Below are 24748 nucleotides of genomic sequence, written 5' to 3'. Positions count from 1 at the left end.
TACCCTACCTTTGCCCGACAGTAGCCAGGACAACCCCATGACCCTAGAAGGAATTTAGCGGGTTAAGAAAATGGATGAAAGTTACTACAGTTTAATGTTCTCTGGTTTTTAACCAGAGTAGTGAACTTTTGTCTAATATTGCATTCACACCGGATGCAGTTTGAGTATCAGTTTCACGTCTGGTGCCCCTCTTTTGACCCCCTTCAAATTTACTGCTTGACGCCTTGACACCCTTCTTTGATTTTTGAACACCCCATTGCTCTTTCAATGTTTGTATAACGTAAGACATAAACATTTTAATCTTAATTATAAAACTATTTTGAAAATGTGAAAACACAAAAAACCTAGCTCCTACTACAATCAGACAGTGGGGGGTCGAAGGGGGGTTTAAGGGCAGGGATGCCAGTTTAGCTTAGTCAGATTGTTAGTTCATTTTAGTATTTTCCTATTGAATTCTATGTATTCATGATCCTTTTGACTTTATGTTTCACTTTTTCAATTACCGATACGAAGCCCATCGAGACGACTGTTGTTGTGAATTTGGGCTATATCAATAAAATTGAATTGAATTGGGGCAAAAAAGTATTTATTCAGTCACCAGTTGTGCAAAATCTTCCACTTAAAAAGACGAGAGAGGCCTGTAATTTTCATCATAGGTCTACCTCAACTATGACAGACTAAATGAGAAAAAGAAAATCAGGAAAAATCACACTGTCTGATTTCTAAAGAATTTATTTTTAAAATATGGTGGAAAGTAAGTATTTGGTCACCTAAAAACGATTTCTGTCTGTCACAGACCTGTAACTTCTTCTGTAAGAAGATCCTCTGTCCTCCACTCATTCTGTATTATTGGCATCTGTATGAACTGGTTATATGTACAAAAGACACCTGTCCACAACCACAAACAGTCACACTCCAAATCCACTAAGACCAAGACCAAAGAGCTGTCTAAGGACACCACTGGCACCTTCACTTTCCATGCTTTCTCCAGTTCTTCTCAGAGTCCTTGGCATTTCTCCAGTTTCTCATGTTCCTTATTCCTGATGTTCCCATCACATATACTATACATATACTGCCACATCCATATATATGTACATATATGAGATTTTTTACAAGGTAAGCTTACATTCTCGTGTTTGAAATATAAGAACTCCTTCATTAATGTATATTTTAAGATTTTTTATCTCAAAGAATTAAACCAGTCCAATTTATTTAAGAAAAACATTGAAATGCACCAAAACTGTGACCGACTTGCATCTATTTCAAATTGAAGGTACGCGACAGCAAATTACGCATGCGCAGTGCGCGTCCCACGTCTTCTGAGAAGCGCAGGCGCAGATACAAATCCCCACAAGCAGTCGCGGCAGCTCCAGTCAGAGTACAGTCCGCCGCGCGTCCATTTATATTTCCGTTTTTTAGATTAGCCCCTTTAAGCTTCGCAATACCGCCCCCAATTTCAGCGTCGGTACGGAGCCGCCAGGCCGGGACAGAGACGGAGAGAGAGGCCTCGGCCATGGAAGCACTCGGACCCGGTAAGAAATGTCAGAAAAACAGAAGCGGCGAGGAGTGGAGGCGCTAGCCGTGTTTGGGGCGCGTGAGCACGGACGCGCGGACTCACTGGGGGCCGAGGCCGGAGCGAGGCCTCAGCAAGCTTGCGGGGGGAAACAAACCGAGGCCCAGCCCGTCGCAGTCGGACCGTGGAGCTCCACCGACCGATCGAGCGGGGGTCGGTGGGTGTTTTCGCCAGAGGTCCGCGTGGGTTCAGGCGGAGCGCCCGCAGCCGCGTCATTTGGAGCAGGCTTTGTGTGTGAGGGGGATTTAACTGGCAGCTTCCTTCTTCCTCCTGGCTGCGCGTCGTGCGGTGTTTATGTCGGCGCCTGTCGCTTGTGCCTGTCTGCTTTCACAACAACAACACAATTTGCTCACGATAGACTCACAACTCTGTCGAAATGCAATACAGTATCGTGTTTTTCTTTGGTTAAAACACCCCACGTTTTTCACCGTCGGCCGCGGCTCCCTCACTCGACTCGATGACAGCGGAGGCTGCGAAAACAAAATGAATGCCAGCAAAACACACACACACGCGCGCGCATTTTTTTTCCTGTCTCGTGGGTTTCACTGTTATCGGTTCACGCGAGCCCTGAGCCGTCTCAGCGGTGCGCTAGGATCGACCGAGCCCAGCTGGGTGAAACGCAGAGGATGCGGCTCCCGCATGACAACAAAGACCCGCAGAGAGCACGCGGGTGCAGTGGCGCGCGCTCACCGTCGCCACCTGTGAGATGTTTTTGTTCCTCAAAAGCGCTTTTTTGGGGGGGTTGATCCACGCGCGGGCTTGATTATATGCTGCTTTGGAGGGGATGTGAGCGGTTTGGGTCCAGCTTGCGTTTCTGATTCAGCAACACCGGACTGTCAGATTAACACGTGTCCTTCTTCTGGACATGTCCAGTTGGATTGATGGGCTGAGGGGAAGGTTCAGTGTCTGAGCTGCTTTCAGATGATCAATGATCTCTCCCACTCTCCAAGTGAAGAACCTAATAATGTTTAGAGGAAGTCCTGGTATTGATTTGTTGCACAGTTTGAGTTGTACCTTTTATGTTAGATAAGTCACAATTGAAGGGTTCTCATTACATCTAGAACTCACGTAAACTCAGCAGGCTGTTTTATAATTTCGGATCAATCCTGGTTTAAAAATGGAGTGGATTTATATTGCCCACTGAAGTTGTGAAATCTTCTAATTTTCCACAAAGGAATTTGTGGAAAATTTTTGACGACTTGGATATAAATTGTGTTTTTGTGGCATTTTTCTGATGACAGACATATATTAAGTAAATTAAGCTCAAAATTGCATTTCTGTGTAGTTTTCCCTTTTTCTTTTTTCAAATTGTTGTGAGTCAGAAACAGACCAAAAAAATCAGTTTGAACAAGATTGTATTTGTGACGTAGAAAATACGCTGGGCAAAGCACAAGTTCCCTGCTCCGGTCCATTCTGATGCTTTTTGGACAGATAAATCCATGTAGGTCTGTGTTTTCCTCGTCCGAACTGGTAGCTGGCTCAAAACTGTACGACGGAATAGCTCCAATATTTTTGTTACATCGGTAAAGTTACTTTGGGGGACGTGAGGGGTTGTCAGCTAGCTGGAGTTAGTAGTTATTTGGCCAAATCATTTTTAAAAGATCACTGGAAAGTCTATTAAAACAACTTAAAAGATGATTGAAGTGGGATTTTTAAGTGCATCAATTGATTTAAGTTTGTGGTAAACATTTGTTTTTATTTTGGTCAGTGTAGATCAATCTGACCTGCATCTGTTTTAATTTCTGTAACTGTAGGAGCTGATTCCCGACGAGTTGTCTATATTCAGAAATGAATGGACAGCTTCTTGTCAGGCGGTTCTTTTCGTGAAGCCCATTCATTCCTGTTATGCCATGGTCCGGGTGAATACTTAATTCTGATTGGCTGCTGGGTGTGCGATAACCGCACGCCCCAAAAAGAAGTTCCGGTCACCGATCTATCAACATGGATCTTCTTTAAAACAACCTTTAGCTTCATCATCTGGACAAAAACAACCGGTAAGAGGTGAACTTTTTCTCTGAACTGATGCTTTATTTAACCCCTCGGGACAATCAGCATATATATATATATATATATATATATATATCGCTTTATATCGCCGAATAATGTGACAAGGCGCCGCACCACGTAACAAATAATCCGCTTTTCGTGAAAAAAAACGATCCAAATCGGAAAAAAACCCCAAAAGAATGAAGGACTAAAATCTGGTTAATATTTATTTGTTTTGTAAGTGCCCATTGTATAAGCGGGTGAACCTGTTTCTGTGGCTTCCTCCTGATGATCTTCTGCTAAAGTCTACTTGTTCATATACCTTGTTTTGTTGAGGATTGGGCCTTGTTTGCTTATTTCGTTTATTTCTATTAGTGGCCTTTTGGATCAAAGGTTGATGTGGATTAAAAAAACCTAATAAAAGTTTGATGTAACCTGTTGATGCTGTTATCAAGATGAAGAGCATACCTTCAGGTGAAGCACTGAAGGATATTTGTGTTGAAAAGGTTTGAGATGACTATGGCTGTTCTGCCACACTGCCCCCTTTGGTGGTGGAGTGAACTGCTGGAAATTCTCTGAAATGTTTACATTGATTGTAGCACTGGTGTTTACTCCTCCATCATCCCTGTGGAGGAACATGTCTAACTCTTGCAGACCAGAAGCTGCGATAAAGACCTGAATGCAGGTGATTCGGAGGTGTGGGCGTCAGTTCTCCCAGGCTCTGACTCATCGAGTCGGGCCGTTATCCTAGTTACCTTTAAGACCAGCTGTCTCTCCGCTCCATCACCCCTCTGTTGCCATGGACACACGCATGGCGTTAGTCAGCTCTGCAGCCAGTAAGTGGCTGAGGGAGATGATGCCGCATGTCAGGCTGCAGTGGAGTTGATGGATCTTTGCAGTTGGAAGCGTGCTCTCAGGACTGTCCTGCTTCAGGAAAATCTCTCACGCTTCCTGAGCTGTTTAAAGCTTGACAAGATGGAGCAGGTTTGATAAACATGAGGCAAAATTATCAATAATTATTGATCCTACATGGACAGTCCAGACTGTTGGCTGCATGGAAGCATGAGAATGTGAGGATACTAAAATATCGTTACCTCTTGGCAAACATAAAGCATTGTTTACTTTTGATGTTTTTTTTTTTGCCTAAACAAATCCTCACCAAATCTTGTCTTTACTCCGTGAGTTTCCTTTTTTTTCTAAAGGCTGGAGCCCCGACATCTGAGGTGCTTTGGAGCTTCTGTGCAGAACCTTTCACTGATCTGGATCTGCTCATGCACTCGTTATTTAATCATAAAAGATGTAGTTGTGAGGACATTTGTTGTGTCGATATTTTAGTTTTTAATTCTTCACTTTAAAACATGTCTGTAGAAAAGAGTTCCATCTTTTCTTTCATAAGCAAAGTTAAAAAGCTCAGGTGTTTTACAGAAAAATACTATTAAATTTGTGGCATTTTTACCTGATAAATCTTTCCCCCCAGCAGATTTGTTTGCATGTTTTGTTTGTAATACGTTGTGACCTTATTCTCCATGGCTTTAATTTGATAATCTCTGGCTTTGTTTCTGGATTCAGAATCGTGTCTGATCTGATGGCCATAGGTCGAGCAAAAGAAGACTGCACCGTGAAATGATAGCTGAAGACGCTAAAATTAGCTGCCTCTCAGTTATTGGTGGTTGAGGAAGCCGAAATTTTTCTAGGTCATAAGTAGGAGACCTGGTTCTCTCCTTTGAGGTGCGCGAGATGTTGGTTTTTGCAGCTGCTTGCAGGATGTCGGTTAACTTTAACTTTCGGTGGGTTTGTTTGATTAACTGTTGATTCCATTGCTGAACGGAAGGAATTTCATGTGGGGTTCTCCAAAAAGTCTAATTCGACTTCTCAAAGGGTGAGCAAACAGAGCAAACCAGTTAAAAAAAAATCTTTTAACTTGTACGCTGCTTTAGTTCTGTCCATTACCGGACATCAGGGCGTTCACTTGAGTTTTAGAGAAGAAATAAAGTAAAAGTTTGCCTATTGTAGAACAAAGCTTTGTTGAAACTTGTTCTCCACATTTGACCCCTCTCCTGGGGGAGTGACCCCCTCCAAATCCAACCCTAATAATGATTGTCAAGCAGGTAGGCATTGGGCCTCATATTTTAAAAAGCTATTGGTGTGGACCACCTGTGGACGTGAACCTGTGATTTCTGTTTTAGGCCAGACGCTCCCCCACCAGGCCACCAAGCTTTTTTTTTTTTGTGGAGTCAAAAAAAATTAATGAATTGTGATGCTTCCATAGGCTCTGCAAAACTCCAACTACAGTGGTCCTTTGTTTATTGAGGGAGTTGCCTTCTTAAAAATTACCAGCAATATGCAAAATCAGCTAAGTATTTGGTTTTACAGTTTTAAACTGTTTTACCCTTTAACACCAAAGTTTACCTCCATGTCCTTTGAGTTACTGTAACTTTCCAGCCATTAACGTAATTAACGTAAATCCAGCAAATCCTGAAGCTAAGAAAAGTAGCTGTGCGCTGTTATGCAACATAATGAAGCATAAACCAGTTGATTCTGATGCGGAGGAAAGCTTACGAATCCATTGGAATTGCGTTAATTGTATAAATGGTCAAATAATTACGCTAGTTCAAAGTGTGTTTTTTATTTAGCTGTCGCTGATGCTAAAACCCCTCATTACACACTTTCTACATTTTGTCTGACATTTACTTTTTCACAAATTTCTCTCTTGTTTAAACTGTTAAAGTTTAAACCGATGCAGTAAAATAAGTTTCATTATAGAATGAAAACAAAGATCCGCTAGCGATAAATTTGGCAAGCTGAACATATCCAATGCTAAACAGGAGACATGGCAAGGATGCTGTTGGTCCTCAGTCAATCAGGACGCAGAACACTGCCATGGGGAAAAAGTGAAAAATGTGCAAAATTGCTCCAAAAAATAACCATGTATAATAGTAAAGGACCGCTGTAATGTGAACTTGCCTTTAAGATGGCTGGCGTTTTGTTTTCAAGTGTGACACCAGAGTTTTTTCTTTGCAAAAAGATGAATGAAGTTGAATAAAATTGTACGTGAGACGCTGTGACAGACGTGAGTGCTATGTGCCTGCAGCTAGCTTAACATTCAGCAGCTTTTTAGGCCCAGTCTAAAGACTGTTGTTGGTCTTTTTTGTAGTCTTTTGGTGACTTTGACGTTAACTCTGGATCACTGGACTAGTTTATACTTTGTGAGTATAAAGTGTTCACTGCTTGGTGTCCTTGAAACAAAAGGAATAGCAAAAAAAAGATTAAAATTAATTTCTAGTTGGTGTTTTTACTTGTGTTTTTTATCTACAGTGGTTTTCCTGTGAGCAAAAAAACATAATTCATTTCAAACCACTTAATTTTCATGTATTGATCAGCATTTAAAGCTTTTATTAGGAAATCACAACTTTGTTTTTCTTTTAAACAGTTGAAATGTGTGCATGCTGTGGTGGTGGTGGAGTGGTTTTTAGCTCTGAAGTCTGTAATATTTACCCAAAATATCTCTATTGTCATTGACAAGGGAAAGTGGAAACGGTGCATCTGCAGTGGAAATGTAGTGTTTCTTATGCTTGTAAAACCAACAAGCAGGTTTCTCTGGTGAGCAATTCAGAGAGGAGCTGCTTTTCCTGGAGATGCCCCCCTTTGTTTGTGTTACCTTCCTGTCCTGTCCTGTTCTGCATCTTCACTGACTCTGACCATTCCCAGCAAACTCGCCTGTATTCTGCCAACACAGACCAGCAGCTGTTTGACTCGCTGTCTGCAGCTTCACAACATTCTATCTCCTATTTGCTAGAGAAAGTGAGTTCAAGCTTCCATATAGAATTCAGAAACGGCTTTTAGCCGGAAGTATTTCCTGTTGATGTATTTTTAGAGTAAAAATGTAACATTTGTGAGCACATTTAAGCAGATGGGTCTCTCGTGTTCTGCTGTTGATGTTGAACCAATTACTGTATATCAGAACTAGACTGAGTGACCCCTCCCTCCTGGGGTTCCAAACAGGAAGTACCCGCTCCTCCAAGAAGCCAAAACACCTTAGACTTCTATTGAGAAATAAACAGCTGTTACTCATTTGTCAAAATAACCATTCTTCCTCTGCTACCTTTTTTTTTTTAGCATGTTCTTGATAATCCTAATTTCTCACATCAAACCTTCAAAACGTTTGACAGATTCTCTTGAGCTCGCTTTCAAGTGTTAGTGATGTGGACTACCAGCAAGCTCACTCCTGATTGTCACACTCGCTGGGTCTGGTTCTCATATACAGTCAAAGGTTGAACACATAAGATGATAATGACTCAAAGTAATAGTTAGCTACGTAAATAGTCTTGAACTATGGAGCTCAACACTCTTGTATTTGTGTGTCATGTGACCAGAATACAGTTGTAGCCTTTATGAATATAAAGTCCCATCCTCTTGAGATACTATTGCACACACGTTCCACCCTAATGTCCGCCAGCTTAGCTTGGGGCGTTCAAAGAAAGGTGGAGCTGTGACTTATAGCTTGTGAACAAATATTTGGTTTGTAAATGTCCCTTAAACAACGTGTGTCGATGGTGAAAAAGTCCTAATGAAGACCTGGACTTTGGTTTGCTCCTTCTGTGTTGATGTAGCGGTGTGCAGGTGCACCACCGTGACCTCTGAAGAGGGAGTTCAAGCTGTTTAGTTTCAACCAACATCACAGGTGTGAACATTTGAAGAATCAAAGCCAACATCATTCTGGGAAAAATACTGTTGAGATTGTTTTCATATAAATGGACGTGGGTGAAGGTGTGCGCGATGCGTGTTTGGCTTGGGGCAGAACGTTGCCGTTGGTTACCAGGCTCGTAGGATGAAATGAATCATGAGATGGATTTAGGCTGAAGTCGTGACAGAAGCAGGCGTGCAGCAAACGGTCTCATCAGAAGTTTTTCCGCAGACTGGGGGGTTGGGGGGTTTGATTGGTGGGGCGGTGAGACGGGGCTGGCGGGTTCTCACAAACCGATGGGGAGGGTCCCGATTGTCCATGATCTCGCGCTTCAGTGGGTAACTGGAGCGTGCCGGTTCACGGGGTTCAGCGGGACCCCTGCGGTCCTTTCACTGTTGGGGGGACGGACAGAAGCTTTCAGCAGCTTCATCAGGACCCCCTCCCCATGTGTATTGAAGTTGGTGGTGGTGGGGGGGGGGGGGAGGTCTGTAGCTCATTTTTTGATCAACCTCTTCTAATTTTTTGATATCGGTAGTTTGGGTTAAATTATCCATCTACAGATCCTCAGCCATATTCTAGTGCCCCCCCCCCCCCCACTCCCTACCCCCCATAGCTTGTTCACTGTCTATATGTTGGCTGCTTGTGTAATCATATGGTGTGTAACGGTAATCACAGCAGCATGGAGGGCGCTCCATATGGCCCGTCCGCAGTCCGTTTGTGAGCGAAGCGTCTTTGTCTTAGCTGGAGGGGCCCACCCTTGTGTTTGGGTGGGGTGGGGGATTGTTGGTGGGTAATTGGAGGTCCTTGTTTGACAAGCTTCTTCTTGACCTCCTGGGTCAGAGGTCAGAGCGGCCCTCACAGGCCTAAGACCAACGTTTGCGCGGCTCCACCCACCCGCCCCTTTGTTTCTGTTCAGAACCTTTTTTACTCCAGCTTTTGTGATTGTCGTGATGATGACTGCCTCCCTCTTCCTCCTCTGCTCTCCCCAGGCCCGCCTGCTCCCACCTCTCTGTTTCAGCCTCCAAGGCGTCCCGGCCTCGGCACGGTGGGGAAACCCATCCGGCTCCTTGCCAACCACTTCCAGGTGCAGATTCCCAAGATTGACGTCTATCACTATGACATCGACATCAAGCCTGAGAAACGGCCTCGAAGGGTCAACAGGTAAAACCCGAGTGCCGTCCATGTCTGCAGGCGCACTCACACCAGTACAAAACTGCACTGCAAAACATCTGCGAGACTGTGAAAGGTGAACTGCAATATAGCAAGGGACCACTTAATAGTTTTTTTTCAAGTTCTCTGTATTTCTTCAAATTGAAAACAATTTTTTTCAAATTTACTGTCTGTGTTGTAATACTTTAGGCTGATCCTGATTTTACTCTTTCGAAGAGTCCAGAAAGAGTTTAAACGCTGGTCCTGTCTGTCTGTCCGTCTGTCTGTCCGTCAGGGAGGTGGTGGACACCATGGTGCGGCACTTCAAGATGCAGATCTTTGGAGACCGGCAGCCGGGTTACGACGGGAAGAGGAACATGTACACGGCCCACCCACTGCCCATCGGGAGAGACCGGGTCGGTAAAACGCCCCTAACTTTTACTTTTAACTGGATTTTACCAAAGTCTGCCAAGATGTAGAGACATTTGGAGAATTTGTGGCATAAAATTAATTGATTTTATGTCTACTCTCCACACACTTCCAAGCCTTGATATGGAACGTCACATCACTGGTGAACACACGCGAGTTCTGTAGAAGTTCTGGATCTTAATCAATAAACACTTAAACTGACTGCAGCACTGAGCTATCAGCAGCTCCTCTGTGGTCAGAAAAGCCTATCAGGGAGTTTCTGTGATCTGTAAGATCATTTCTGAGCTTCTCAATCCGATGCCTCAGACCTTCTGTTCACTTGTTTGTGAACTTTGGCTTTTATCTTTGACCCTAAATGAGTGTTTCTGCATCCCCCCCAGGTGGATCTGGAGGTGACTCTTCCAGGCGAGGGGAAGGACCAGACCTTTAAGGTGTCCCTGCAGTGGGTGTCTGTCGTCAGCCTTCAGATGCTGCTGGAGGCGCTGTCGGGTCACCTAAACGAGGTCCCTGAGGACTCGGTTCAGGCCCTGGACGTCATCACACGGCACCTGCCCTCTATGAGGTATTCCTGTCCTCTTGCCGGCTTTCACTCATTACTCAGAATTCATTTGCAAATGTAGAATTTGAAAATAAAAAACCACAGCTACGTCTTATAAAGCTCTGCAACAACAGCAAAAAAGGAAAAACGAGAAACTGAGAGTCTTGATTCCCAGACATCCAATAGTAAAAATCTATGCAATTTCTCCTAAAACCTTCATTTTGTATAGGTATTTTGTTTTAAGGAGGGTTCTAACGGCTCTTATTTTGAAAAACTGCGTGGCTCCTCCCCCTAACAATGTATCTACCCAAATGGTAAAACTGGGAATTATTTCTAATATTTATAAGTCGGCCATGTCTTCTATGGCCTGCAGCAATCATAATGTTTTTGCAGTTTGTCTGCACCTAGCTCCCACTGAAAACACATTTTTGACAGTGAATGGCGTTAGCGTTGCCAGCTTGGAAAAGTGGGCCACTGCGTTAAGTTTCTGCTTTGAACTTCTGCTGTATTCAGTAAAAATTGCATTTTGCTTAGTGACTCTTCTGATGGCGCTTATGGCTTTAACCCCCCTCCAGGTATACTCCTGTGGGTCGCTCCTTCTTTTCCCCTCCTGAAGGTTACTACCATCCTCTGGGTGGGGGGCGGGAGGTGTGGTTCGGCTTCCATCAGTCTGTCCGTCCCGCCATGTGGAACATGATGCTGAACATCGACGGTGAGGCGTCTTCATTCAGCCTCTGTTTTCATGACCAATGGTTGATCTGTAATCTACTGCAGATTATATCTTTACTCTCATTGAAACACTTCAGAACTGTGAAAGGGAAAGTTTGTACAAACTATTGGACAGTAAAGAGGTTTCTGAAGCGTCTTCTCTGGACTTGAGGGTTGTTTTCTGTGCTTTTCCTCATGACTGAAGTGTCTGTTCTTCTCAGTGTCTGCGACTGCTTTCTACCGCGCTCAGCCCGTCATCGAGTTCATGTGCGAGGTGCTGGACATCCAGAACATCAACGAGCAAACCAAACCGCTCACCGACTCCCAGAGGGTCAAATTCACCAAGGAGATTAGAGGTAAGCAGAAACATGCATCTGCAGCTGTTCTATGGAGGTGTCTGAGAAAGTAAAAAAATCCCCAAACTCCCACTGATCTGTTAGTTTTTATTTACCGGAATATAATTTTACAGAGGTCTCCAACCTTGATTGGTTTAACGTCAGAAAATATTTTCACAGCTTAGCCTGTACAATGCCTGAAGATGGCATCAGATTTTTTTTTTTTTTTTTTTTTTTATGCGTGGTTTTTTTTTTTTAGCTTCTGGTTTCTCTTAATTTTTGAAGGAAGTTTATCTTCATCCTCTGTAAAATATCTGCACTTGGTTTAAACTTTTTGTAAACTAGATTCAGTGTTTGAGGCATTTAAATGTTAGTTTTCCCTTAACTTCACCCTTAACCATCAAGGTGGAAGCTAAACACCAGATGCCAACTTCAGCCCCATCTGACTTTTAAGGTATAACAGCTAAATTCTAAAAAATAAAACAATAAAACAGCCACAAAAATTAGTATTTTCTAATGATAATAAGCATGAATCCACCATGTTTGAGACTTTAGTATCAAAGTCCTTGTAACATCTAAGATTTGGTTTGACGCATATTATTTAAAGCAGGTTTGGGGGGTGCAAACACATAAATCCATATTTCGAGGAGAAACTCCTGGTTCTTGTCCTAAAATGCAAGTTCATTTGGTTCAAATTGGTTTCCTGGCTAAACCAGAAACTTTCCCAAAGAAGTTTGTTTGTTTTTATTAACTTTGCTAGCCTTAAGGTTTCAATTTAGCAGTCAGCGGCGGTTTTAAGATGTAATGGAATTATTTTAAGACGTGATCAAGAAGAACGATTTGCCCCGCTTCACAAATCAATCATAGATCGATTTTTAGTTTTTCTGCGACCCGGTGCCAAGCTGGGGTTAGGGGTTAGGGGACCCCTGCTTTGTATTTCTGATTACAGTGATCCCTTGCTATAACGCGGTTTACTTTTCACGGTTTAGCTACTTCATGGATTTGCATTGTGCATTGTGTTCTGCATTCTGATTGGCTAAAAAGTCAGTCCGCTTCTTCTCTACCTGTGTGTCAATAACGTTGCGGTTTAAAATGTACACGTACGTAAAACAGCTCGCCAAATTTACATCACGTACGTGCAAATTCTCTCGTTGGTGGCATGTCGGTGTATAAGGATCTTTTTGCAAAGCAGAAAAAAGAGCGACAACAACTGTCAATCACTACGTTCTTCTCCCGAACAAACACACCTACACCGCAGGCTTCAAAAGAAGAAAACACTGCAGAGCGGAGTCAGGATGCAGCGGCTCAGTCTGAAGAGCAGTGAAATACATCTGAGTCACTATTTGTCCCACTGTACTTTGTATTTTTTTCATAATCATTTAAAATTTTCTCCCGTTTAATCCAATTACTCGGGTCGCGGTGGGCGGGGCTAATCTCCGCGATTTGAAGTCTTCTGTTCACATCGATGATTAAAATTATTATTTGACAGTACATTACAGAAGTTATTTGTTGAAAAAAACGTTTCTAAAGTACTTTTATTTGTGAAACAAATATAGAGCCTGTAAAATGGTTTGTTCTTTCTTTTCAATGTACAATAGAGTATTTAATTGTAAAATAATTGTAAAAAAAGTAAAGGTTGTTTGGAACGTAACCCCCGCGAAATACGAGGGTTTACTGTACCTTAAAAAAATCTTTATTCAATATTTAAAATGTGCGAAAAACTGCAGTGGTTTCCTTTTGGCAGTTTGAGAGTTATGGATAGAAATTTGGATTTTGTTACATCTTTAATGATTTTTTATCCTAAATATTTTTAGAAACACAAACAAAAAATTCACAAATTATCTTTTAAATTCTTCATTAGGAATGTGGCGTATAAGTCAAACACGGTCAGAAATAATAAAATTCCTATAATCACGTTCAAAGGTTAACCTTAGTTTCACCACATTTTAGTTTGTGGAAATTGTTATCAGTATGGCGGGAAGATCAGAAATATGAATAAAGAGGGGGAGGTCAGATGTTACGACTACTGGAGAAATGTTTGATGTTCTGACGACCTAAATATGGTGGAGGCCCCGCCCTCAGCAGTGTTGTTGGTCTACCGTCTGTGTGTGAGCAGGTTTGAAGGTGGAGGTCACTCACTGTGGTCAGATGAAGAGGAAGTACCGCGTTTGCAACGTAACACGCCGGCCTGCCAGCCATCAAACGTGAGTGCTGCCGCCCTCGCCACGCCTTGTTCAGTTATGCTCGTAGGGAGGTGTTCCTCACGCTGACGCGCTTCCATCCAGGTTCCCTCTGCAGCTGGAGAACGGGCAGGCCATGGAGTGCACGGTGGCTCAGTACTTCAAGCAGAAATACAACCTCCAACTCAAGTATCCACACCTGCCCTGCCTGCAGGTGGGGCAGGAGCAGAAGCACACCTATCTCCCCCTGGAGGTGAGAAAAGACCGGCCTTTGAGTCTATGGTAACTAGGGGTGTGTATTGGCAGGAGTCTGGTGATGCGATACGTATCCTGATATTGTACCGGAACACATTTTCTTTTCTTTTTTTTAAAAGTATGACTTAGAAAAAATTCTTCCTGAATATCAATACGTCTTTCATTGAAATAAAATTGTAATATTCAGTTTAATTAATGTTCACAATGTTAAGCACTGCAACTGTATCCAATACATAAGTTGCTTTTACCCAACAAATTCATAGTGCTTTTATTTTGGTAACTTAAAATACATTTGTTCTTAAAGGGAACAGCCAACATTGTCTGATTTCCACAACAAAATATATTTCAGTATAAGAATAATGAATGTGCCTTAACCAATAAGGTTTTAAAAGTATGATTGCTGTTTATTTTCAACATTGCTTATTGTAGCTTCTCCAGTATTTTTAAACGGTTCAGGAGCCTGAACGGTGCTTCAAAAATTAAGGGAAAAAAACAAAAAACAAATTCTTTCCAGGAACATAAAAGTATGATGAAGAGGCAGCCTGACAGGATGAAGGAGAGCGCTTTAATGTGGCTAAGATGCTTTGTTTACAGTCTGCACTGCAGCTGCAGCTCTGCTTTCTCACACGTGGAGGTAAACTAGTAACGGTCATCGCCATGACGTTGGCCTTTTTTCAGTGCGTTGTACGTATCACTCTGACCCATCAGGTTGCTGAAATATGATGTAAGGTTCTGCAGGTCTTTGGCCCGCTTTGCCGACAGCATTTTGGCCGATTCTCCGTGCATTAGCCGCTGTGCTTCACTCGTTTTTGTCTGAGCTGCTAAAAAGTACAGCGATCCGTGTTTTTATAGGATACTGGCAGCAACATGGAACAGAGTTTTGGTTCAGTGCTCATCCTAAGTAGAAACGAAGCAGTGCAAGTCTCTTAACAAGCTGCTTCTTGCTGCGATTTAGTTGTTTTGTGTGGCGTTGAACTGCTCAAAGAGGCTCACTGGGCGGTGCTGCCAACTAGCGGTCAGAGGTTTAAGTGTAAAACAAGAGTCAGACGCTCATAAATAATTAAACAAATATCTTCCTGACCGCATTGTGAATCGATACAAATATCACGACACATCGTCGAAGCGTTATCTTCCCAACCCCCCCTAAAGGTAACGTGTCCCGCGGTGAAGTTTGAACCCATCCGTTTGTGCTCTGAAGGTCTGCAACATTGTGGCCGGTCAGCGCTGCATCAAGAAGCTGACAGACAACCAGACGTCCACCATGATCAAAGCCACGGCGCGCTCCGCCCCCGACCGGCAGGAGGAGATCAGCCGGCTGGTGAGGCACTCGAGCTGCTGAACCCCAAACTCTGAGAGGAGCCTCGTACTCACGCTCTTCCCTCCACCTCAGGTGAAGAGCAACAGCATGGTCGGGGGCCCGGACCCCTACCTGAAAGAGTTCGGCATAGTGGTGCACAATGACATGACGGAGGTGACGGGGCGTGTCCTCCCTGCGCCCATGCTGCAGTATGGGGGCCGGGTGAGTACAGACACAGGGAGGGACTGTGGCAGGGTGAGTAATGGGCTGGGGCTTCACTGGGTGGGGGGGACACAGAGTGACTGTTGAGACGATGGTGGGGGGGGGGATCCAGGTCCACCAAGATTTTACTCACCAAGATTTACATTCCAACTAGAAATAAAAAGCAACTGATTTGATTCTGGAAGTGAGGCCAACAATTTCAGACCTGGACCCCCGCCCCCCAGCTCATGATCATGGGGTGCATCTCAGTAATCCTGAATCTTCTTTAAATCAACAACAACAATCTTTAAACAATGTCCCAATTTGTGTTGAAAAACAAGTGAGGGTACAATAACAACAACGCCCAAAAAATGATCTGGAAGCAGCAAGTTTAAGGGGGCGTTCACACTCGCATGGTCCTTTTGGTTTGGGCTAGTGGGACTCGAACTCTAATCCTGTTTAGGATGAGAGTCTGTTTACAACTCGGGTGCAAACAGACTATTGACAGACCAAAGGTTCTAGTGTTTCTGGTTCTGATTCAAACTCTAGCTGCAGCGTTTGGAAGGAGCCTGCAGGAAAACCTGCCATAGTTCAGCTTGTAGGAGTACTTTGATTTGGACAATATCGCCCTCAAGTGAGCAACTAATGGAGCTGCATGACTTTGGTATGCTTTAGTCTTCCCTTAGAGTAGCGTGTGAAAGCAAACTAAGCCAGATAAAAAGGGGCTCTGCTCTTATCAGTATTCCCAGCTATTCAAAGAGTTCAGAAAGGACCGTCCCAAGTGTGACTGCAACCTAAAATTTCCTGGTTCTTTGAGGCCGGGGGCTTGTTAAACGGCGTCTGATTGGTCCAGTTCACTAACAGCACTCAGACCTGCATGAATCATGGGTAGGGAGGCATCCGAATTCCGAACATCAATCTAATCAGAAATGTTGAGAAGCTTCCAGGTGGTCTCAGAGCTTATGGAACCCCCTGGTCCAACATGTTCTAATTCAGTCCTCAGGTTCTGCCTAAATTACAGTTTAGAGGCTCTCATCATGTCAAATAAGTAGGTTGGGGGCTCTGGGGTTCAGAAGCAGTCTGTCAGGCAGAGGCTCTGCCTCTTTGCTTTAACAGGCATAAATGCTGCCCTCTGCTGGTCATTTCTTTACACTTCAGATTTGAAGTGTTTACATTTTCAAAACTATTTTTAAGGCTCTGACTCCATTTATAGACGCGTCCCGTTCAGGAGAAGCTGAGATTCACCCTCTGAATTCTAAGTCAGCTGTTGGAAACTGTGGAAAAAAAACCAAACCCAAACTCTATGGGAAAGTTCAGGAGCAGAAGTTCTGATCTGCTGCTGCTCAGTCTGCAGACTTCAGAAGCTGATTTGGGATTCAGAAGCATGGAAGGAGAGGGGGAATGGATGTGTTTCTGAACCGAAGACGATGGGACTCGGAGCCTCGCTGCAGTGATGGGACATTAGTCCAAGTCTGCTCCATTTTTAACAAACGGGAGTCCGGTGAAACCTGCATCCCATCAAGAGATGGCACCAGTGATTCTGCTGGGATGAGACAAAGTCTTAAAGACTAATGGTTCTTGAACCTCCAGAGATAAATAGTTCTGTGAGGTTTGTCCACCTCCCTGCTGAGTTGATGAGTCTCATCGTTTTCCTCTGAAATATCCTCAAATGTGGACTGAACGTTTTTCCTGTTTGGGCGAGGAGCTCCGTGCAGCTGCATTTGAGCACGCTCAGTAACGAGAAAAACTGCAGTCTGTTTCCTGTGATGATGATGATGATGATGATGTGGAGGAGAAGAGGGTGAAGCTTCTTCAAGAAGCCTTCCTGAGCCGTGGTGACTTGTTTTGCAGAGTGAAGCTCTCAGTTTAGCAGTATTGGTGAGATCTTTGAGCTCTTTAGGGGAACATGAAATCTTCAGCATATTTTCAGCAATTTTAACCAATCTGGTGTCAAACATGCAAGAGATTCCTGCTCGTCCTTTTTTAACGGATCAAACTTTTTTGCAGTTCAACAGATTTTAAACCCTTTGACTTGTTCTCTGCTCTTAAAGATCCCCTTTGATTTTAAAATGATACCAATAGAAGTTTCTTAAGTCCACTCTAATCATCTTTGATCTATTTTAAATGTTCCCAGGGTCTTTTAATTATGATTATGCTGTTTTTAGCCTAAATTAAAAACCCCAAAAAAAAAACAGTTAAATCTTTTTAGGACATGGGTCCTGCAGAGCGACAGGCGTTTAAAAAAAATTGACTCCGAGTTGTGGACAGGACGTTTCGTGCAGAACAGCCCCCCGCCAGCTCTCCATTTCTTTTGCTCCCTCACAGCCCCTCACACTCACAACATTACAGGTGCATCAAAAATGGCGAGCAATATTATAGCTGTCCAGCTGTACAGTTTTGATCCAGGATCCAGCTCAGACGTGGAAAACAAAGACGTTCATGGATCTGTGGATCCATCAGAATGGAGCTGAGTAGGGAGCTAGTGGCCCCGCCCAGCGTATTTTCTACGTAACCGTTTTTTTCTAAATGCAATTTTCATCCGTTTTTCAAACTAAAACCAATGATGACATTTGTTGAGCTGGCACGGTAGAAGATTCTCAATATTCACCATTTCTCTCACAAATGAGAGGGGATTCATAAATGCTGTAATTCGTATGATCTGTGAGTTTATATTACAAGTGAACCTCAAAATTATGTTTGCGAAATGGTTTGCGTGTATTTTTGAATTTATATTACATGTTTGCATAAATATATATTTGTGAATCAGAGCGTGTGTATTTGTGAAACACTTTGTGTGCATTTCTGATTATTGAGACTGAATTAACTCCATAGTTTTCCCTCAGCTTCAAAATTCTAATTTGCGATATTCCATAACATTTTCCGGTTTATTTTTTTTTACTTTTAACATTTCATTTTTATTTCTGGAAATGACTGTTGCTTTTTGAGGGTTTATTTTGTTGTTGAATGTTTTGTTTTTTGGCATTTTGTTTTGAATTGATATCTAAAAAGTCGTTTTCTTTTTCTAGTTTAATTGTCGTTGTCATCTTTTATCAGTTTTTGCGTTAAGTGATTTGTTAATGTGATTTGCACTTCAGTAGTGTTGCTCTAACTAACCGGCAGTTTTTCTCGCTGAATCAACACATCTGTGTTTTTGTTTGTTTTTTTACATTTTTGCTTAAAATAATTTTCTAAACTCCTTTTGTAATTTTATGCTTTCTTCTACTCAAATTGTTCAAACCATTTCAGAATAACCGTTTTAGCTTCTGACGTTTACGCTTCTTTCAGACTCTGAGCTGCAGTTTTCATTTCATTCACGAAACCGAGCTTTCCTCCTCCAAACAAGTCAGCAGTGCTCAGAATAAACTCAGAATGATTCTTTTCTTTATTCTGATTGAAGTTTACTAACATTGCTGAAGGCTCCTCCAGCTGTGGGGTTGACTAAGAGTGCAGGGACTCTCTCCGCAGAATAAAACCGTGGCCACGCCCAATCAAGGCGTGTGGGACATGAGAGGGAAGCAGTTCTATGCTGGAATTGAGATCAAGGTGTGGGCCGTGGCCTGCTTTGCCCCGCAGAAGCAGTGCCGGGAGGACCTGCTCAAGTGAGTAGTCCCTCTGAGCTCTTCAAGTGACGAAGAAGCCCAGGTATGGAGAGGTTTCATCAGACTGATGTTCTCCTTGCAGGAGCTTCACGGACCAGCTGAGGAAGATCTCAAAGGATGCTGGAATGCCCATCCAGGGTCAGCCGTGTTTCTGTAAATATGCCCAGGGAGCTGACAGCGTGGAGCCCATGTTCAAACACCTCAAGATGTCGTACGTGGGTCTCCAGCTGATCGTGGTCATCCTGCCGGGAAAAACCCCTGTCTACGGTACGAGTCAGTCGCCCTGCTCGGGTCCCTCTACCTTCCAGTGATGCTGACCTCTGCGTCCTTTGGATCTGCAGCCGAAGTGAAGCGGGTGGGGGACACCCTCCTTGGCATGGCGACTCAGTGTGTGCAAGTGAAGAATGTGGTGAAGACGTCTCCTCAGACTCTGTCCAACCTCTGCCTGAAGATCAACGCCAAGCTGGGAGGCATCAACAATGTGCTGGTGCCTCATCAGAGGTCAGTTTACTGATACAGGAAGTTCCTACCAACTGCGTTTCTCAGGAAAAAATAATAATGACTTAATCTGCAGCCTGGAGAAGTCTATAGGAATGTGCTTAGGTAGTTGGGTCGTCCATCTTGTTCAGATTTCAGTTAGCTGTATTCCACTGGGTTCATCATTGAGCTCAGTACCTGTGTCATGGTGAAATATTCATTTAGAGAAATCCTCGTTAGCACACGTTAGGAGATGACTTGAAGTTCTTAATGTCCTGGAACATTAAGCCAGTTTGTTTTTAGATCTGAAGTAACAAAAGTAGCCCCAGCATAGACACTTCTACAAATGCAGTTGCCAACATTATCTCTCTTGCGCTCCATTTAGGCCGTCAGTCTTCCAGCAGCCGGTCATCTTCCTCGGTGCCGATGTCACTCATCCTCCTGCCGGGGACGGCAAGAAGCCGTCCATCGCAGCCGTGGTGGGCAGCATGGACGGCCATCCCAGCCGGTACTGTGCGACGGTGCGGGTTCAGACATCTCGGCAGGACATGTCCCAGGTGCCTGTTGGACTGCATGACTTGTGTCAGGGCGAGTGGAAGAGGGGCTGTAGTTTTGGGCAGGGAATGACTGAAATGGTCTCTACAGGAGCAGCTTTTCAGCCAGGAGGTGATCCAGGACCTGACCAACATGGTGCGCGAGCTTCTCATCCAGTTCTACAAGTCCACACGATTCAAGCCCACACGCATCATTTATTATCGCGGCGGCGTTTCCGAGGGACAGATGAAACAGGTGAAGTGCACAGTTGAAGCCGTCCAGAGCGGGACGGGTCCCGAGTCTGGCCGTACTGACGCTCCCGCCGTGTTTCAGGTGGCCTGGCCGGAGCTGATCGCCATAAGGAAGGCGTGCATCAGTTTGGAAGAGGACTACAGGCCTGGCATCACCTACATCGTGGTGCAGAAGCGCCATCACACGCGTCTGTTCTGCTCCGACAAAGCTGAGAGGGTAGGTGGACCCGCCCCCGCCGCGGCACACACTGTACTTCTGTTTAGTCTCACGGGCTTTTGTTTTGCTCTGCAGGTGGGGAAGAGCGGAAATGTTCCAGCCGGCACCACTGTGGACAGCACCATCACGCATCCGTCTGAGTTTGACTTCTACTTGTGCAGCCATGCTGGAATTCAGGTGGGGGGTTAGGGTGCTAACAAAAGCTTTTTTGAGTGGATAAGAGAGTTTAAATGATGCCTTTGCTAAATGTAATTCCTGTTGAAATGACTGTGATTGCTTTGTTGATGTTATTGGTTAACTGTTATCTGAAAAAGCTGTCATTATTTAAAAACTGGGAAAAAAAACATTTAACACTGTCAAATTAGCTTAAAAAACAAAGAAATAACTGTAAGAAGCTTAACTTCATGCTAATAACAACAGAAGTAGTTAATTAAGCTAGCCTAGTGACAACAATATCATGACAAAGCTTAGCACTAAACTTACTACCACCACAAAGCTAGCTTTATGCTCATCTCACCAAAAGTTGCTAAAAAGCTAGACTACTGATCCTAAGATAAATTGCTTTTCTTGCATAAATGTTTAGGAATCTGTTTGAAAGATACTGAAAATAATGAAACTGGTTGAAGTATGTTGAAGATCTGAGTGGACAATTAAGGTGTTGGATATATACAATAATCAGATTTTTTTTTAAAAATAAAATCAAACAATTTCTCATCCTCAGGGAACCAGTCGCCCCTCCCACTACCACGTCCTGTGGGATGATAATTGCTTCACGGCCGACGAGCTGCAGCTCCTCACCTACCAGCTGTGCCACACCTATGTGCGCTGCACGCGCTCAGTCTCCATCCCGGCGCCTGCCTACTACGCCAGGCTGGTTGCTTTTCGCGCTCGCTACCACCTGGTGGACAAAGACCACGACAGGTGAGACTATCGCTCTGTGCGAGAGCACATCAGGTTCCAGAAGAACCACGAGTCTGGGCTATTAGAAGATGTGGAGGCACCATGATGAGTCCAGTTGCATGTGATCAGAAAGCAGAGGAGCCTCTTGAGCGTGAAGTCGGTTCTGACTCGCTGTGTGTCGGCTTCTTTTCTTCCAGCGCCGAGGGGAGCCACGTGTCGGGTCAGAGCAACGGCCGCGACCCGCAGGCTTTGGCAAAGGCGGTTCAGATCCACTACGACACACAGCACACCATGTACTTCGCCTGAGGACCACCCGTCCTCTGATACTCGTCTCTTCCTCGTCTGTCTCTGTCGTCTTTCTGTTCGCTCTCGGTTCGGATCCTTCACCAAAGCGGCTCGCGCGAGGAAGAGGAGCGGGAGGAAGAGTCACGGAACGATCTCCAACCAGCGTTCCCGATCCAGCCGCCTGTTCTCAACCAGCAATCTAGCACTGCGAGTCCCACTCCGTGGGGGTGGGGCTCCAATGCACAAATGAAAAAACAAAAACAAACACCTCCCTCCCTCCGACCCCCCCACAGACACACAGTTGAGCCATTGTTTTGAGTTTGTTTTTGTTTTTTCTTCCTTGAATGTCTGCACTCGCGCGTTTATCGGATTTACGGAGCGCCGGCTCCGAGGCTCTTCCGGCGAAGCAGGACTCTTATCTACTTTACCTCAAAGCCCCCCTCCCCCCGGGGGTCAAATCTGTCACAAGGTCTTGGGTTTGTTGGGTGGTGGGGAGGGAAGGCGACCTTTTCAGAATGATATATTATGATTATTATATATATTTTCCTTCCTATGAGCGAGTGTTTGAACTCCTTTTTGGTCTTTTACAAGCGAGGTGACCACGCCCATCGCTATTTTCCTCCTATCCCAGCGAGGCGGTTTGTTTGTATGTATGTGTGTGTGTGTCTGGGTGCGTGCACGTGTATGTCTGTGTGTGTTATGGCCGGCCACTGAACTGTAAAGGGAAATCAAGGAGCTGACTGCTGTAAATGCCTCAGATGAATTGTTTTATATTCACACATACAGGACAGAAAGCATATATGTACACCTGTGGAGCAGTGTGGGAAGGGGACAGCGCCTCCTGCAGGCTGGTGGAGACATGTTGGCGGTCCTGACTCGTGCGTTGGTTAAGAATGTCTTCAGTGAGTCTGAAGATGAGGATCCATATGAAGCAGCAGATAAAGCCAGGTTCTGACGTGCAGCAGTGTGGACCGCGCTCAGGTCCCGGGTCATTTTGGGTACTTGGGTCATTTCAGACCCCGGGTCATTTCAAACCCTGGGCCCAGCCCGAAGCAGGACCTGAGCGGAGAAAGACACTGCTGCACGGTTTTCTTATCGATCTTGTTTTCGTTTTTATTTTTTTGCTCATTGCACTGACCGGGGACGCTTGGCAACCAACAGAGGGCACTGTCGATCTCTCGTACCTTTATGCATTTATACATTCAACAAAGCAGATTTGTAAAAGTTTAATATAAGACGTTTTGTGCTTATCTTAAGACTCGTTTAAAAGTAGAACTTTACTGTTGTCGTCGTTGTCCATGTTACTGTTGTGATGTTAGGGTTGTACAGTTGTGAGTTCAGGAACAGACTTGGGCTTTAGCTGCAGGTGTAGTGGGCGGAGCATCTGGGTTGTGTTTTTACTTTTCTTTTTTAATTTTGTAGCATTGTAAGCGCAGCGGGGTTGTGTAGCAGACACGCAGCATTCGCCGCAGATGGATGGAGACAATCAGGCCAGGAGCGGTTTGTTGGGTTTTTAGACTTTTTAAAAATCAGCGTGCGTATTTGACGTATACCCATCATGCATCTGTATTTAAACGACGCTTCTTTGGTATTCTAACGCCCTTTTTAACACTGGATTGAACTGATTTAAGCTTGGCGACCAGTGGCGGCCCCCGCAGACTTGGATGCTGCGGGAACGGGGAGGGGAAACGGTCAGCGTGCACGCCTCCTCGGGGGAGGGGCAGCTCAGTTAAAACCCTTTTGTAATAAACCACCCGTAAAGCAGCAGGTTTACTATGAATGAGTTTGAGCACTTTCCTGTCGACGGCGTGCGCGCTGACGCCACATGCAGGAAGCAGAGCCGACAGGTCGTCGCCACTCGGATAAATGGTCACTTCCTGTTTGTAACGTCACGAAGCAATATTATCCCAGCTGAAGATTTCTGACAAATGAAGCTATAATTCTCCTCGTTGTCGATGTTATTACTCTTCAATGTGACTGTATTTTTATATTTTCTGTTTTTATCTGGGTTGTTTTCATTTGCTCGTATCAATCAGTGGGAACGTGCATTTTGGTGGAATAGTTTTAGGCTTTAGAGCTTTTTCTTTCTGTGTAGACTTTGCTCGCCTGCATGCCGGAGTATTGTCTGTTTTAAAAATAAAAACCTTTTGAGTCATATTTATAATTATCAAAAAAAAAAATCTAAAACTTTTCAAGGGGGGGGGGGATTTAGTTGGAATGTCGTAGTTCAGGAATAACGTCCCGTTTTTGGTCTCAAACATGAATTTCTGGGTGGGGGAGGTGCAGGCGGTTGTCACATTGGGGGGGTAGGCGTAGCTCTTTGTGCTATTCTCAATCTAAACGAGGTACTTTGTTCTTATGTGGACTGGCCAAAGAGCGCCCCCACCCCCTCTCCTGTGTGCCGCACCTGTTTCCATGGCAACTCTGACTCCTTTAAAGTAGGGGAACAAGCTGCTTTTAACCTTTTTTAAAAACAAAAAAGCTCCCAGACTGTTTCTGTACCGTTTCAAAAGAGAGCACCAATCATTTTGAAGTCCTTCACTTTGATATCTTGTCGTATCTCAATGAATTTGTAATTGTATGCATTTTATTATTTTTCTTCATCATGGGTTCCTGTTTGGGGTCTTTTTTCTTTTCACTCCCCCTTTTTCTTCCCATGGCTCCTATATGATGCGTTTTCTGCTTGTCCTTCGGGATAGCAGACTTTTAATTCACTGTTATTATGTGACATGCTCAGATGTTTTTTTTTTTTTTTTTAGCCTGCAGGGAAATCTTGTGTTAATGTGCAAAGTAATAAACTGGTATTCTATGCCCATAACTCATGTTTTTGACATTATTTAACAACTTCACATTCATTGTAAAATAAGTTTAGATCTTTATTTTGAGCTAAATCAAATGTCAAATGCTGCATTTACATTTAACATTAGCTCAAATGGTTAAAGAAAAAGTTCAACAATTCTTGATCCAGTTGCTCAAAATTAGTCAAAGAGCTATAAGTGTTGGAAAAAAAAGCTAAAAATATATATAATCTAATAAAGTTAATACTTTCTGAAGATCATCGCTATGTCCGAATTCCCCCTCTACTCCATCACTAAAAAACTTTAGTGTGGGGAAATCTATTGCCCTGGATTTTAAAAGCGATTCAGATGC

The 24748-nt window shown here is 44.0% G+C and overlaps 1 protein-coding gene across 3 annotated transcripts; it reads left to right on the top strand.

The window, feature by feature from the left end:
* The first annotated feature begins 1317 nt into the window (after positions 1-1317).
* Positions 1318-24416, top strand: ago4 (argonaute RISC component 4). Of its 3 annotated transcripts, none has more exons than XM_004074148.5 (19): positions 1318-1532; positions 9233-9404; positions 9688-9808; positions 10202-10383; positions 10935-11071; positions 11289-11423; positions 13519-13606; positions 13688-13835; positions 15036-15155; positions 15228-15356; positions 18801-18934; positions 19017-19201; positions 19276-19435; positions 19797-19968; positions 20057-20200; positions 20279-20413; positions 20489-20590; positions 21135-21334; positions 21511-24416. In XM_004074148.5, exons 1-19 carry the CDS (start codon positions 1514-1516, stop codon positions 21617-21619), a joined length of 2592 nt encoding a protein of 863 aa, XP_004074196.1. In that variant the 5' UTR covers positions 1318-1513; the 3' UTR covers positions 21620-24416. The 3 variants fall into 3 exon arrangements, with proteins under 3 accessions (XP_004074196.1, XP_078810855.1, XP_011479440.1); XM_078954729.1 differs by having other exon boundaries at positions 18786-18934; XM_011481138.4 differs by having other exon boundaries at positions 15228-15389.
* The last annotated feature ends 332 nt before the right edge of the window (positions 24417-24748 follow it).

The sequence above is a fragment of the Oryzias latipes genome, chromosome 11 (assembly GCF_053564925.1).
Source record: "Oryzias latipes strain Hd-rR chromosome 11, Olatipes_Hd-rR_3.1".
Classification (NCBI taxonomy): domain Eukaryota; kingdom Metazoa; phylum Chordata; class Actinopteri; order Beloniformes; family Adrianichthyidae; genus Oryzias; species Oryzias latipes.
Note: the sequence above shows the minus strand (reverse complement) of the source record. Positions and strands in the feature narration are given on the sequence as shown.